This window comes from Condylura cristata, unplaced genomic scaffold, assembly GCF_000260355.1.
Source record: "Condylura cristata isolate star-nosed mole 26May11 unplaced genomic scaffold, ConCri1.0 scaffold00057, whole genome shotgun sequence".
Classification (NCBI taxonomy): domain Eukaryota; kingdom Metazoa; phylum Chordata; class Mammalia; order Eulipotyphla; family Talpidae; genus Condylura; species Condylura cristata.
This window is the reverse complement of record NW_004567158.1, coordinates 370,856-381,994: the sequence shown is the minus strand read 5'-3', so window position 1 is coordinate 381,994 and position 11,139 is coordinate 370,856. Positions and strand designations below refer to the sequence as shown.

Sequence of the window (11,139 nt, the reverse complement as noted above, 5' to 3'; positions counted from 1 at the left end):
CCCCACCTCCTGCCGCCGCCAGCAGCGTGTGGGGTGCGCCTGTCCGGGCCCTGCTCTCGGCCCGTGGGGCGCGTACCCAGAGGCGGGCCCGCTGGGTCACACAGTGAGTCTGTGTTTGACTGTGAGAGGAATCACCGTATGGTTTCCGAGGTGGACTTCGCCAGTCTTGGCTTCCTCCCTGCCCACAGCTGCTGCTTCTGGCTTCTGTCCCCTCCCCGGCTCCATGGCCCACGATCTCGCACCCCTCCCTCATGTGTGTCAGCTCCTCCCCTTGCCTGTGCTGGCCCCCTCACCCCTCCTGCTGGGCTTGCAGGGGGTGCTGGTCAGGCACGTCCTCACTCTTGCTTGTGACGCCGTCAGAACCTCTTGCACGTTTACATGTTCAGAAGAGAGGACGCCTCGTGCCCTACAGCGCTCTGGCCTCCTCCTCGCCCACGGAGCTGGCTGTTCTCACTTGGCCGCAGGGCCCAGTCACTGTGGCACTAGGGCGAGCAACTTTCCTGTCCTCTGTCCGTCCCAGAAACGGTCTGGCTGGGCTCTTCCTCTTCTGTCGCCAACCCCTGCTCTTCTCAGCTTCCTTCCATCCTCTTTTACAGAAAGCGCTTTGCTGAGGTGTAGCCCCGCCCTTGAGCCCTCCTAGCGCCGTCAAGTGTCTAGCAGCCTGTAGAGCCCTCACCGTCAGGCCGCCAGCACCTCTCTCTGACTCCAGAACATGTTCGTCGCCTGCTTCTGGCCTGGGTGGAAAGGGGAGGCTGTCAGGGGCCGTCTGCGCTGCGGCCCGGCTGTCCAGAGCCCAGCCCTTTACGCGGCCGCTGACACTCTGTGTGAAGGTGCCGCCGTTCGTTCTTACTCGTCAGCTGCGGCCACCGGCCCCTTCTGCCTCCGGGCTTCTCTGAGCAGTGCCAGTGGTGTGCGCGCGCACTGGTTCGCGGGAGCTGCCTGCCACAGCTCTGGCCTGGGCATGGCGAGCCTCCAGGCTGTTGGTAGCACTCATCAGCCCCAGACAGCAGAGACAGGCTGGTGCCCACGGGCACCTCTGTCTCCAGGCTTGCGCCTCAGACCCCAGGCCACTGCCTTCCGCAGGTGGCTGAGATCCAGGTGGAGATGGAGCTGCGGGATGAGCTCCTGCCCAGAGCCCAGAACCTCCAAAGCCGCCTAGACCGACAGACCGTCGAGACAGAGGAGGTGGGGGCTGGCCCAGGGCGGGGGCCTGAGCATACGGAGCCGGGGCGCCAGCCCGCTGGCCCCTTCTGACCTGGTCTCCCTGCTCTCTGCCTGCCCTCCTCCCCAGGTCAACAAGACACTGAAGGCCACACTGCAGGCCCTGCTGGAGGTGGTGGCCCTGGACGATGGAGATGTGCTCGACTCCGTCCAGGCTTGTCCCTCCACCGAGTCCCTGAAATCAACCAGCGCGGATCCAGGGCCCCGGCAGGCCGGCCGGAGGCGGGACCAGCTGCAGGGGACGGAGACCTTCTATCTCACGGTGCGCGGGGGCCGGGGGCCGGGGCCGGGGCAGGAGGCCCAGGCCCAGGGTATGAGTCCAGGTTCTTGCGGGCCTTCCAGAAGCTGCAGGAGTACTTGAGTGGGCGGAGCATCCTCGCCAAGCTGCAAGCCAAACACGAGAGACTGCAGGAGGCCCTTCAGCGAGGTGGGCGCTGCCCCTGGCCGCCCGCCTGCCCACCCCAGCCCCTGGGCTTTCCTCCTGGGAGCCCTGCCCGGCCCCCTCCGCTGGGGAGGGGCAGGAGACAATCCAGCAAGGGGCTGCCCTTTATCACCGGAGCAAGGGCCCAGCCTGAGAAGCATGTTTTCTCCTCCTAGGTGACAAGCAGGAGCAGGAGGCGTCCCAGTGAGTCCTTCCCGAGACAGCACTGTGTCCTGGGGACTGGGCTTCTCTAGGACCAATCTGCTGCAGTCCCCTCTGCTCTCTCTGGCGCCCAGCTCTGCTGCCCTTGCCTCGGTGACCTCAGTGTCCCACTTGTCCAAATGGGTTCTGGAATAATTCCCAAGCCCCGGGGCCCTTTTCGGCTGGGCTGGAAAGGTGGGGCCTCCTGTTCTCCATTCCCCTTCCCTCAGAACTAGCTCCTATTCACCACAGGACCCAGTACACACAGAGAAAATTCCAGAAGAGCCGCCATCCGCGCCCCAGCTCCCAGTACAACCAGAAACTCTTTGGGGGAGATATGGAGAAGTTTATCCAGGTACTCGCCGTGTGCATTCTGGCCTCCGACCCTGGGCCGGCAGCCGCGGTGTGCTCCACGTGTCTGTGATGAAAAGCCCCAGGTAGCAGCATCTTAGGGTGAGCAGTTGAACAAGCCCACGCAAGGTCCTCAGTGCTTTGCCTCACGCCAGCACAGTCCTGGGTTGAGACAGTGGCAGAAACAGGCAGAGGACTGACACCCTATGGAGCCCATTGGGTTGGGCGATGTGACCTCACTGAGCGCGCTCGGCGCTTAGAAGGGCCAGGGAGATAGCACCCGTGGGAGGGATGGCGTCAGCGGCGCCTCAGGCAGCGAATGGCGAGGGGCAGGTGCGCTGTGTCCCGTGAGGTAAACACCGCTCTGTCCCCAGAGCTCAGGGCAGCCCGTGCCACAGGTGGTAGAGAGCTGTGTCCGCTTCATTAACCTTCACGGTAAGCAGGCCCGCCCCCGCCCGCCGCCCCGACCCCAGGGGTGGGGAGGGCCCCAGCACCCACTGGTCTCCTTCCTCTCACAGGCTTGCAGCACGAGGGCATCTTCCGGGTGTCGGGCGCCCAGCTCCGGGTCTCGGAGATCCGAGAGGCGTTTGAGAGAGGTGGGGCTGGGCCGAGCCGGGCCAGGTAGGGGGCAGGCCGGAGCAGGTGTGAGTGGCCTTCTTGTCCCCCATGGGCTAGGGGAGGACCCGCTGGTGGAAGGCTGCACGGCCCGAGACCTGGACTCGGTGGCCGGGGTGCTGAAACTCTACTTCCGGAGCCTGGAGCCCCCCCTCTTCCCCCCAGACCTGTTTGGGGAGCTGCTGGCTTCTGTGGGTAAGGCCCAGGTCTGCGGCTGGGGCACTGCCCGGGGAGGGCACGGCCGCACTCACGCGCTTTCCTCCGGCGGGGACAGAGCTGGAGGGCCCGGCGGAGCGCGTGGAGCACGTGAGCCGCCTGCTGGCCCGGCTGCCCAGCCCGGTCCTGGTGGTCCTGCGCTACCTCTTCGCCTTCCTCAACCAGTGAGTGCTGGGGCAGGGTAGGGCGGCCGGCCAGGTGGGGCTGTGCGGAGGAGCTGTTCCGAACGCGCGCGTTTGCAGCCTGGCCCAGTACAGCGACGAGAACATGATGGACCCCTACAACCTGGCCGTGTGCTTCGGGCCGACGTTGCTGCCTGTGCCTGCTGGCCAGGACCCAGTGGCCTTGCAGGGCCGAGTCAACCAGTTGGTGCAGACCCTCATCGTGCAGCCGGCACGGGTTTTCCCGCCCCTGGCCCTTCTGCCCGGCCCCGTCTACGAGAAGTGCATGGCTCCGCCATCCCCCGGCTGCCTGGGGTACGCGCTGTGCTGCCTGGGGGGCGCTCCACTGGGGCACCCGCCACCTCTGACCCTCTCGCTCCGCCCTGGACCTTAGGGACGCCCAGCTGGAGGGCCTGGCTGGGGAGAATGAGCTGGAGCTGGAAGCTGGGACAGCGGCCCCAGAGGATGGTAAGCAGGTGGGAAGGAGGTAGTGCGTGCCTACCCTCGGCGCCCTCGCCACCTCCTCTTCTCTGCAGACTCGGAGGGCGTTGTGGAGGCCGTGGCCTGCTTTGCCTACACAGGCCGCACCGCCCAGGAGCTGACCTTCCAGCGTGGGGACGTGCTGCGGCTGCATGAGCGTGCCTCCTCGGACTGGTGGCGGGGGGAGCACGCGGGAGCCCGCGGCCTCATCCCCCACAAGTACATCTCCCTGCCTGCGGGGTGAGTAGGCTGCGCGTACCCAGACGCTCTCGGCAGGCTGCCGGCCGGTCCCCGCCACAGCCCGGGTTCCGAGCGTGTCTGCCCGCGTGTGGCTGGCCCCGAGCCTCTTGGTCTTCTCCATCCCAGGGCAGAGAGGCCTATGGCGGTGGCGCTGCAGCGTGCAGGCGAGTTGCTGAGCGGCCCCGAGGGGCCCCTGCTCGTGGAGTCGGTGCATCGGTAAGCTGGGCACTGGGCGGACCCCAGGGCGTGACGGGGGGGGTCGTCTACTGAGGAGGACAGAATGGGCCCCTGGCTCAGCAGGCCCCTTCCCGGGCTGGGCCGTGGACCAGAGCCTGTCAGTCTCTCCGCCTTTGCCCTGCAGGCCGGAGCCACGCACGCCGCCTGCCCCTGGTGGCCCCTCTGGACACAGACGGCACTGCTTGCCCCCAGCCTCCCCGGACCGGCCCCTGGAAGTGGATGAGGTAAGAGTCGGGACTGGCTGAGCGCCAGGTGGGGGCGCCTCTCCTGAGGGGTCTCCGTCTCCCCTTGTGAACCACTCTGCCCCCCTCGCCCCCAGGGGGCCCGACATGGGGTGAGCACAAGGTGGCAGGGCCCAGGGACAGTGGTGGGCGAGAAGGGCGCGGCCACAGGCGGGTTGTGCTGGGGCTGGGCAGAGAGGGTGGCTGGAGCAGAGGGAGGACAGGCTGGCAGGCCGGGAGCCAGGTGAGGAGGTTCTCGATGTGGGGGAGAGTGGGCGCATGTGGGGACACGGCCCTGGCCTGTCCACGCTTCCAGCGCGGCCCCCTGTGGCCCCCAAGGAGCACCACGGGCCGGCACCGCGCCCCGCGGGCGCTCTCCTGCCAGCACGCGGTCCTGTCCCGGCAGCCCAGCCTGGCAGCGGGGAGAGCCGGAGAGGCAGGGGGTGGAAGCTGCGGCCTAGGGGACCCAGGGGCGGGGGTGGGTGCCTGGGGCTGTGAGCTCAGCCAGGAGGCTGGGTGCGAGAAGAGGGCGGGGCCCAGCTGGACGGCCCACCTCACGCTGAGAGCCAGGCTGAGGACTGCCCTCCCCGGAGGACACTGTGACAGCCACAGTGGAAGCGGCCAGGGATGTGCAAAGGGCCTGGCAGACCCTTGCGGGAGCGGAGGTGTTCAGGCAGCGTCTTGGCCTGGGCGGAGAGGGCCGAGGGGGGTTGGTGGGCTGCTGGGCAGCCTGAGCTGGGTGGGGAGTGGCCAGCAGCCACATGTGCTCAGCACCCTCGTCTTCTCTCCCCACCAGGTGGTGGCGCAGAACATGGGCTCTGTGTTCCGAGAGCTCTTGGGGAAGACCGCGGCTCGCCAGGGTCTGGCGCCCACACCCACCAGCACCCCCGGCACTGGGCCCCGCGGCCGCTTGGGCAAGAACAAAGCCTTCTCCCGCGGCTCTGGGGCCCCAGCCTCAGCCTTGGAGCACCAGCCCCAGGGCCTGGACTCGACCCTCAAGCCACACTGATGCCCCGCTGGCTGCGTGATGCCCGTGCAGCACCGCAGCCCGCTGCTTCCCGCCGCCCCGCCCAGCCTCCAGGCTCCTCTCTGCCTGAGCCAATGGTGCCCGCCTGGCGGGTCGGCGGCCGTTCACAAAAACCTGCGTGCTGACCCCAGTGTGTGCTAGCTCTCTGTCTCGGGGGCTGGGCAGGTGGGGACAGGGCGGCTCCCGGCACCCCGCTGCTCAAGCCCAGATGCCAGAGGCTCAAGCCCAGGCGACTCGTTGGGCCGCTCAGAAGAGCAGCTAAGGCCCCTCGGCACACAGCCATCTGTGCCAGGACTGATTGTGGGCTCCCAGGCTGCCCTGTCTGGGCGCGCAAGAACCTCCCGCACCATCTCCCAATCCAAGAGACCTTCTCCGGGTGGGAAATGAGCTGGAACCTTTATTAGGGAGAAATCGAGAAAGGCATGAGGAGAGGTGAAGGAAGGGACATGCCCAGCCAGCCCCGGCCGCCGCGGCGCTCGGGGGCTCTGGGGCCCACTCCTAGCCGACTGGCATTCGCTGGGTGGACCCTACAGTCCTCTTCCCCACTCCCCCACGCCCTGCACCAGGGCCCTTCCCTGGCGCCACCTCTGCGTCTCGGGCCAGCCCCAGCCGGGCAACTGAGCTTTGTGGAGCCCCAGAAGGAGGGCGGCCCCAGGCCTCTCAGGCGGACGTGTCTTTGGCCAGGAAGGAGCTGGCAGTGGCACAGGATGCGTGTTGGGGGCCCGGGCTGGGAGGGGGGTGCCGCCGGGCACAGCAGAGCAGGCCGCGCAGCTCCGAGGAAACACTGCTGCTGAAGAGGGCGTACACCCAGGGGTTGGCGCAGCTGTTGAGGCTGGCCAGCAGCATGAGCAGCACGAACGGGGGCCCTGTGGAGACGAGCGTCTGGGTGCGGCTGCAGGTGTCCAGGCCAGGGCACAGCCAAGCCCGAGCGGCCCCCAAGCCAGCAGCTCCACCTACCTTCCAGGGGCGCCTCCGGGTCCCACGCCGCCCACAGCTGCACCAGGAAGAAGGGTGTCCAGCACAGCACATACACAATCACGATCACCAGGGTCATCCTCACGGTCTTGGCCATGGCGGCCGACACACGGGCGCCCTCGCCTGGACTACTGACCCGGCCCCCGGCACGGCGCCCCCCAGGCCCCTCAGCTGGCCCTGGCACCAGGCTGGCATGGATCTCCCGGAAGATGAGCACCTGACAGGCAGCGATGCCCAGGGCAGGTGCCACGAACACCATCAGGGCGATCCAGGTGACGTAGGCACGGAGGCCCCAGGGCTCCACAAAGCGCGCCCAGCAGTCGAGGGCGCCACTGCCATCCCCCACGTCACGCTGGGCGAAGATGAAGAGCTGGGGCAGGCTGAGCAGCAGCGAGAAGGCCCAGGCCGCCAACACCGGCCGGTTCCAGCGGGCGCCACCCCCGTGGCGGTGTGCCAGCATGGGCCGGCAGATGGCGCGGTGGCGGTCCAGCGTCATGGCCAGGATCATGTAGGAGGACGCGTACATGCCCACCATCTGCAGGTACTTGACAGCCCTGCACAGCGCATCGGGCCCGCGGAAGCGGTCAGTGGCGTCCCAGGCCAGCTGGGGCAGCACTTGGAACAGCGCCACCGCCAGATCGGCCAGGCACAAGTGGCAGATGAAGACGTGCATGGGTGCCCAGCGGCCCCGCCGGCCCCGTCTCGCCAGAGCCCCCAGCACCAGGCCGTTGCTTAGGGCGACAGCCACGAACACCGTGGACAGCAGGGCCAGCTCCGCCTGGGCCAGCAGCGGGTCCCGGGTAGCTAGCAGCTCCTCGCTCCTGTTGCCCGGTGGGCTGGGCGGAAAGAGAGGCCCGGGCACAGCTTGGCCAGGGTGGGAGGAGGGCTGGGTCAGGGCAGTGCACCTCAGGGGTCACCCAAGGCGCTTCTGGCCCTCAGCAGCCGGCAGCCTGGGTCTCATGATCCCTTGCTCCCGCCCCCCACAGAGGGAATGCACCAGGGACACCTCAGCACGGGGATGGCCTGGTGGCCCCAGCTCCCAGCAAGTAGGTAGGGCTGTGCCCCCCAACCCCCACACCCTGGAGAGCAGATGAAAGCCGTCTCTGAAAGAGGAGCATGTGTGCTTCGTCCATCCTATGGGCCACTTGGGAGCTTACCAGAGGTGGGGGCTGTTGTGAGCATGGCAGGGGTACACGGCGGGCAGGCAGGTGTTCTGAGTGCCTGCAAGGGATAGGGTGCTTGCTCACCCTCCCGCTGAGGGCCAGCCCCAAGGCTGGCCTCCAGACAGGATGGCCTGGCGCCTGTGTGCCTGGAGGGGTGGGGTCCAGCCGTGCAGGGGTGTTGGCCGGTCGGGCAGTCGGGGTGCGCTCTCGCCTAATCAGCGTTGATGAGGTCTGCTTCAGGCCAGACGTGGACCTGGCCCCCGGCTGTTCCCTCCCAGCACCCAGCAGGCGGGTGGATGGGGGGACGACGGGGGGTGGGGGGGGCAACAGAGACATACCCTGCTGTGACAGGGGCCAAGAGAGGAGGCCAAGGGAAGACTGGGAACTGGCCAGGCGGGGTAGACGGCTCCCCACTCTCCCTCCGAGCTCCTTACCTGGCTGCGCTCTGGGCCTCCTGGGTGGCTGGGCAGCAGCCTAAGGAGTTCAGGTCTGCTCTGCGTTGCAGCCCCGCCCCAGCCGCCCAGCCTCTGGGAGCGACCTGCCCAGGAGGGGACTTCCTCCCCTGCCCCCACGTGCCTCCCCTGGCCTCCTGCCTGTGGCACCGGGAAGTTGGCTCCTGGTTGCTTCCCTTCCTGCCCCTGAACTCCCAGGTCGTCCTCGGACTCCGGAGGGCCCTGCGCCAGTTTGGCCGCTCCCCAGCTTGGTCCAGCTGCGACCGCCAGGCCCGGGTCCTAGCCCACCCCGTCTTACTAGAAAGTCCTTGGCCTGGCGGAACTCTGGGAAATCACTTAGTTCCGCAGCTCCACTTCCCAACTGGGGAACATGAGGAGGGGGGGCTGTGGGGGGAGGGGGGCCGGCTTTCCTCTTCCTGGCCTAGCACCTCTGGCCCACTTTGAGTCTGGGCGAGGAGGGCTGAGAGCTCGGGGAGCCCCCAGCGCCAGAAGTGGCCCTCCTGGACCTGCAAAAAGGTCCCTCCCATCCTCCATCAGGGCTCTGGAGATGAAGGGCAGGAAGGAGGGGGGTACGGCGCACTCGGAGTTAACGTGACTGGGACACAACTTCCTCTCAGGCCCTTGGGAGCCAGGGAACGTTCAGTCTTCCCGCCTACCTGCAGCTACCTGCCCCTGGGGGGGAGCTCTGTGCCCCCTGTCCATGTGCAAGCTCACCCCTGCCCTCACAGGCTTGCCACCGCAGGCCGGGGGGCCCTTCGCATAGCCGCAAGAGTGCACAGTGGCAGGCCCAGCCCGGCCTCCTCCCTCTGCTCGCCTAGGGCAGCCTACCCTTTGCCCCATCCTTCCCCTGCCTCCCAAGCACCCTCTTTCCCTTCCCCAGCCCGGCCTTCACTGCAGAACGGCCCCTTTGCCTGTTTGTCTTCACCAGCGACCTGTGTGGCTTGAGACCAAAACAACTTAGCACTAACAGGTCCAAGTCCAGCCAAGGCCTCATCTTCCTGCCAGAGGGCCTGGCAGCACCCAGCCCCTCGGCCGCCCTGACTGGGTAGCAGGGGACGAGGGGTCCAGCGTCCTGCACCCTGACCACGCCCTGTTCCTGTACTCATGCCCCACACACATGCGCTGTGTCTTTTGCTGGAGCATCTGAGGTTGGGTGCCCACAGCTGCCGACGGAATTCCCTGGGCTCAGCTGCTGGGCAAGGCGTCTGACTTTCTCCAAGTGACCACGCACCATCAACCGGGGAATAAAGAAAAGACCCTGACTGCAATCCAGGGAGCAAACGTGGCAGAAAGTGCAGGTCCTGGCATGTTTCTCGAACAGATTAGTCAAGGAAAAGCTGTGAAGCCTGAGAGAAAGTCAGCGCATCGCATCTGCCCTTCCCCCACTGCCAGGCCAGACTGCACCCAGGGTTGGCGCCTGGAGCTGGGTGCCTGCAGAGGACGTGTGCCCCTCCCAGGGTTGTACCTCAGCTTCCCCTGAAGGCGCCCACCATTTTGACCCACGGAAACGCCTCTTTCTGCCGTGTGTGGAGAGCAGCTGAACGAGCCAGGAAAGGAATGGCCCCCTCTGGGGAGCAGCGTCACCCCAGCTCCCAGCTCCGGGCTACGCAGGCCTGCTGGCCAGATCCTGAGCAAGAGCTAGCACTGAGCTGCAGGGCCGGCTAGGCCCTTGCCCTCACTGCTTCCTGCTTTCCTTGTTTCCCTTCGAGTTAGGGGAGTCTTTGGGAAGGCGTCTCTAAGGTTTTCTCTGGGCTGTAAGAAGGAAACCAGGGGCTTTGTCCCCCAGGACTGGACAACAGCGCCACATACAGCTCCCTGCTCAGCGGGCATGTGTCCTCGGCAGGTCCTGATGGGAGAACCTCGAGCCATGAAGCAAGATGGTGCATGAGAGACGGCTGGACCCCCCAGCTCAAGGCCCGACGTGTCAGGAGCCTCGGGTGGGTGCGCACCGGGTGCGAGGGAGGCCAGGCCACGTCCGGCCACCTGCAGCAGGGAGTCCTCCAGAGGCCTGAGGCCCCGGGCTGACCCCCGCCCCTGCACGCCACAGGGGATGAGAACCAGGGGGCTGGAAGGCTGCCTGGCTCCGAGCCCATTCGCCAGCGGGGCCACGTGAGTCAGCACAGGTGCCCCGAGCTGCCCAGAAGCCCCTGCCCTCTGGGCGGAGTGAACGCCAGGCTCCCACCCAGCGGGGAGCCGCCTCCCGGGAGGCCCACTGATGGGCACGGGGCGCCGGACAGAGGGCAGCAGCCTGTGCTGGGGGCTCTGTGCAAGCCCTGCCAACGCAGCCGCCCAATCCTGCCCTAGGAAGGGGGGCCGGGGACGGCGGACCTTCCCCACAGCCAAGGACAGGAACTGGGGGAGCGAAGGCCTGCAGCGGGCAGGACGACGGGGCTCCCCGCCAAGCCCCCACTGGCGGGCGGCTCGCGGCCCCCTCCCTACTCCCGGGGGGGCCCACTTTCTACACCCAGGTGCACAGGCGCCTCCGCCGTCGCCCAGGGCCACCCCCGAGTGCACCTGTAGCAGAGCCATGTACCTGTCTCCCTGAGGTGGTTACTGAAGGGCAGGGGTCTTGGAGATAGGGAGGGGTTCCTGAAGAAGCAGCCAGGGAGCACCAAGAAGCTACTTCTGGGAGGCTGGGGAAGGGCCTGGCTAAACACTGGCCAGCTCCCCGGGGTGGGCTCACTCCTGTCCCTGCCCCCGAGGGCCGCCCTTGAGCCAGCCCCAGCTCCCTGTAGCAGTGTGTGCTTTCAGAAGGGAGGAGGAGAAGAAGGGACTACACTCAGAGCCTGCGGCCTCACGCGGCTGGCGGGGAGACAGAGGGCTGGGCTGTGAGCCGTGAGCAGCCCATGTGCGGGGGGATGGGGCCGTGGGGCCTGGGCAGGCTGGCGCCCTCAGCCAGAACGCAGTTGCTGGGCCCTGGTTAACACAGACAGCGGGGCTGCGGACAAGCGGCATTTCTCCAGCCCCACAGGCCTTGAAGGCGTTTCAGGGATGAAAGAGAGAGAAGCCAGGCACAAGAGCCACAGGTGTCCCCGGGAAGGCAGGCCACCGTCGTCGGGCTGCTGGGCTCAGGCCTGCGGATGGAGAGAGGAGCCGCAGGGGGCATCTGCCCTGAGCTCCTGCTCGTGCGTGCGTGCGGGGTGGCTGGGCCACGCAGG

The 11,139-nt window shown here is 67.3% G+C and overlaps 2 protein-coding genes across 3 annotated transcripts in view; one reads left to right on the top strand and one right to left on the bottom strand.

Moving 5' to 3' along the window:
* ARHGAP4 (Rho GTPase activating protein 4) overlaps positions 1-5,507 on the top strand; it is a 12,729-nt gene extending 7,222 nt beyond the window's left edge. For both annotated transcript variants that reach the window (XM_004695226.2, XM_012734514.1), the window contains exons 8-22: positions 1,084-1,185; positions 1,292-1,483; positions 1,564-1,648; positions 1,819-1,846; positions 2,096-2,198; positions 2,569-2,629; positions 2,713-2,790; positions 2,870-3,004; positions 3,084-3,189; positions 3,268-3,501; positions 3,581-3,654; positions 3,723-3,906; positions 4,033-4,122; positions 4,268-4,367; positions 5,161-5,507. In XM_004695226.2, the coding sequence (XP_004695283.1) occupies positions 1,084-1,185; positions 1,292-1,483; positions 1,564-1,648; positions 1,819-1,846; positions 2,096-2,198; positions 2,569-2,629; positions 2,713-2,790; positions 2,870-3,004; positions 3,084-3,189; positions 3,268-3,501; positions 3,581-3,654; positions 3,723-3,906; positions 4,033-4,122; positions 4,268-4,367; positions 5,161-5,373 (1,785 nt within the window). In that variant the 3' untranslated portion in view covers positions 5,374-5,507. The remainder of the gene's footprint in view (positions 1-1,083; positions 1,186-1,291; positions 1,484-1,563; positions 1,649-1,818; positions 1,847-2,095; positions 2,199-2,568; positions 2,630-2,712; positions 2,791-2,869; positions 3,005-3,083; positions 3,190-3,267; positions 3,502-3,580; positions 3,655-3,722; positions 3,907-4,032; positions 4,123-4,267; positions 4,368-5,160) is intronic.
* A 217-nt stretch (positions 5,508-5,724) lies between these two features.
* Positions 5,725-9,215, bottom strand: AVPR2 (arginine vasopressin receptor 2). Its single transcript, XM_012734460.1, has 4 exons — positions 9,143-9,215; positions 8,914-8,937; positions 6,349-7,230; positions 5,725-6,257 (listed from the first exon to the last, which is right to left on the bottom strand). The coding sequence occupies exons 1-4, from the start codon at positions 9,213-9,215 to the stop codon at positions 6,052-6,054; spliced, it is 1,185 nt and encodes a 394-aa protein (XP_012589914.1). The 3' UTR covers positions 5,725-6,051.
* Between the last annotated feature and the right edge of the window lie 1,924 nt (positions 9,216-11,139).

Bases quoted from the DNA above. Each gene is read 5' to 3' on its own strand.
- AVPR2 (XM_012734460.1), bottom strand. From the start codon at position 9,215: ATGGTGCGTGGTCACTTGGAGAAAGTCAGACGCCTTGCCCAGCAGCTG. The intron at 8,938-9,142 runs GTGGGCACCCAA...GTTAGTGCTAAG, and splicing joins AGGGAATTCCGTCGGCAGCT to TTGTTTTGGTCTCAAGCCAC. The intron at 6,258-6,348 runs GTAGGTGGAGCT...TCGTCTCCACAG, and splicing joins CCCGGAGGCGCCCCTGGAAG to GGCCCCCGTTCGTGCTGCTC.